The sequence below is a fragment of the Parasteatoda tepidariorum genome, chromosome 10, assembly GCF_043381705.1.
Source record: "Parasteatoda tepidariorum isolate YZ-2023 chromosome 10, CAS_Ptep_4.0, whole genome shotgun sequence".
Lineage (NCBI taxonomy): Eukaryota > Metazoa > Arthropoda > Arachnida > Araneae > Theridiidae > Parasteatoda > Parasteatoda tepidariorum.
Genome location: NC_092213.1, coordinates 54,827,936 through 54,830,987, shown reverse-complemented (window position 1 = coordinate 54,830,987; position 3,052 = coordinate 54,827,936). Strand labels below are relative to the sequence as shown.

The window sequence follows — 3,052 nt, the reverse complement described above, 5'->3', positions numbered from 1 at the left end:
AAGTAAACAAAGCAATAAACAAAAACCAAATTTGTAGTTCTTACAAACACCGCTAAGAGCGCTAGCCATTCTTAAATTTCAAAAATATTTTTACGCAGAATTTTATTTAAAAAATGAAAAGTAGTCAAATTTAGTAATATTTAAAAACAATTTAAACCACTGTCATAATTTTAATTGATGATCCAATAAATATCGTATAAATATCGTGTATTATTGCTTCATCGTAATTGTTTGCTGATCGGTCAATCATTATTATTTGTAAACAAACATTTTCAATAAACATGAGTTTAACCTTTTCTCGAATTCGTTATTTAAACAATTATAATTTTATACGATTCTGCAGTGTTAAAAGACCGGTCTACGATAGCGTAAGTGATAACTTATAATAATATAAAAACTAGCAAAAAAGAAATTATTTATTTTTTCGCTATTAGTGCATACAATGCATGCAACAATTTGATTTTTCAAAAAAATTTTGAACTTATAGAATAAGACATGATAAACAACTAGTACTTAATAACTTATTGTATGTATTAAAAATGAAGCAATCTGCTCTGAACTATGCTACGAAAGGGAACAAAATTGCATAAAAGCATAAAATTTTATTGTGATGTTTAAATATTTCCTAATTAAACACTATTGTAGCCACAGGCAATGAAGACTATAACGTGTTACCAAGGATGCTATTTTATAAAGTTGATAATTATAAGCAACCAGAATATTTAATTTTAAACTCGTACTTTATAGTTGTTTTATAATCTACAACAGAATAATGGAAACTTCATTCATTAAAAACAAAAAACAGAAAATCATAGATGGGGACCAGGTGAGATTTCTTTATCCTGATCTGTGGTAGAATAATCGCCAAGTCTTGGAAACTTCCGGACAGAAACAGACTTGCCTGCAAGAAATTGAAAAGAAAAAAAAACATCACAAAGGGACCAACTCGAAAGGTATAACTGGTATCTACCCCGGGCAAACATCTACATGTTTTTTTTTAAATGTGCAAGTTTAAAATCTATTTGGCACCTTGGCGATTGTAGTTGCAACAGATCACGGATACGGAAATCTCCCCTTACTTGTAACCACACCCGAGCAAACTTCTACATGTTTTTTTGTTTTTTTTTTTCAAATTGCAAGTTTAAAATCTATTTGGAACCTTGGTGATTGTAGTTGGCTTGACAGATCATGATACCAAACTATCCTAGGGGACCAACATGAAGGGCATAACTCGTAACGCCCTTGCTCAAACCTCTACATGTATTTTTTTAAAAATTTTAAACTTTAACAATGTTTAGATTTGGCTCTTGCAGTTAGCACGACAGATCACGATATGAAAATTTCCCTGTATTTACATGGTGTAAGTCATGCCTGAAAGCCTATATTTATCCACCCAATTGATTCTTAACTTTTCATACATGATTTTTTTTTATTTGTCTGTTTATTCAGTTTCATTATTTGATAGTAGGATATATTTGAATTTTATACAAAATTTCCTAGTTGTTTGTAGACTTTTAAGGAGCAAGGCACTGTAAACTGAAAATGTGCACTATGTAATTAAAGAAGTGACACCCTTTCGCAAAAAAGGATTATATCACAAAATATAAAATTGTTTGTTAGAGACCATAATATTCAAGGTTCTTAATTTTTTCTTTAATTCTTAAAAAGATCACCCTGCAATAAGAAAAAATTGTGGATTTACATGAAACTCAGGGTTCATAGTGAATATACTATTTCTCATTTTAAAAATAAATTGTTTCACATGGGATTCTTTTTTTAAACTTATTTCAATACCTTCATTGTTTTCCATCTATTTTGAGACAATTTTGTTCTCCTCTGATTGCACAAATTTGATTGTCAAATATCAACAACAAGAATTATTATCAAACACAAAATGAGAAACGTAATTTCCCATGTTTTACTTGAGAAGATATAAGTGATATCAAATGTACTGGAAGAATCTCTGTGGCTTAAAAAACTTCATGTTTTTCGTTTAGAGGTTTAAGAACTCATATTAAAATTCCGCCATTTAAATTTATACCGTCTCGTAACTTAAAACAAAAAAGGAGGAAAATATACTAGGTCAAAGAAAGTAAAATCCTGAACTTCAAAAATAAAAGTTAGTAATGTTTAAAAATTCTTCTAATTTTATAATGTATCTTTTAATGTCCTTTATTCAAAATACGAGGGTTGTAAATTAAATAGTGGCAACTTAACCTTAAAACTCACAGAAAGGCAGGCATGTGCAAATAGGATATGGGAGCTGTGAGGTGGCTCTGTTGTCGATGTGTAGAGTGCTAAAAACAATCGTTCTGCTTAGAAGGGTAGTTGTTGTGTGGCGTTAAAGTGAGGAGTTTCGTTTCCCTCGCTCTAAAGCATGTTTTCAAAGGGTGATCAGCGGTCATGGCTTAAAATCGAGATTGCCCGTGGCAAAAATGTTACAGAATACAATCGAGGACTAGTGGAAACCTGTGGCGCAAATGCTTTACAATATAGGGCAGTAGCACGATGGGTTCAAGCATCTCCTCTTTTTTCGTCATTAAGCCCTTTGAAAACATGCTTTAGAGCGATGGAAACGTAACTTCTAACTTTAACGCCACACAACAACTACCCTTCTAAGCAAATCGACTGTTTTTTGCACTCTGCACATCGACGACAGCGCCATCTTACCACTCCCATATCCTATTTGCGCATGCCCACCCTTCTATGAGTTTCAAGGTTAAGATGCCACTATTTAATTTACAATCCTCGTATATATATATGATTAAACTAACAATAATTAAAGTAAAAGCAAAGTAAGTCTGTCAAATTAGCAACGACTACATTTAAGTTGCCGTTTTTTATTTAATTACAACTTGATTCTGATTTTGTACGATTGCTTTTCTGAATCACTCGTCCCCAAGAAGTTAAGCGTGTCTTCCCCCTTTTTTTCATTAAAGCATTAGTGAAAAAAAAAGTCTTTCGGCAGTAAATAGGCTGAATGGAAACTTAAAGGAAATTCTTTTTTTAATAATAGTGATTCGTGAAATTTAGGATTACTCAGCATCTAATT

The 3,052-nt window shown here is 31.6% G+C and overlaps 1 protein-coding gene across 1 annotated transcript in view; it reads left to right on the top strand.

The window, feature by feature from the left end:
- The first annotated feature begins 211 nt into the window (after window positions 1-211).
- Window positions 212-3,052, top strand: part of LOC107439571 (large ribosomal subunit protein mL49) — a 12,121-nt gene continuing 9,280 nt past the window's right edge. Inside the window, exon 1 of the mRNA XM_016052214.3 lies at window positions 212-368. Within this exon, the coding sequence (XP_015907700.2) occupies window positions 282-368 (87 nt within the window). The 5' untranslated portion in view covers window positions 212-281. The remainder of the gene's footprint in view (window positions 369-3,052) is intronic.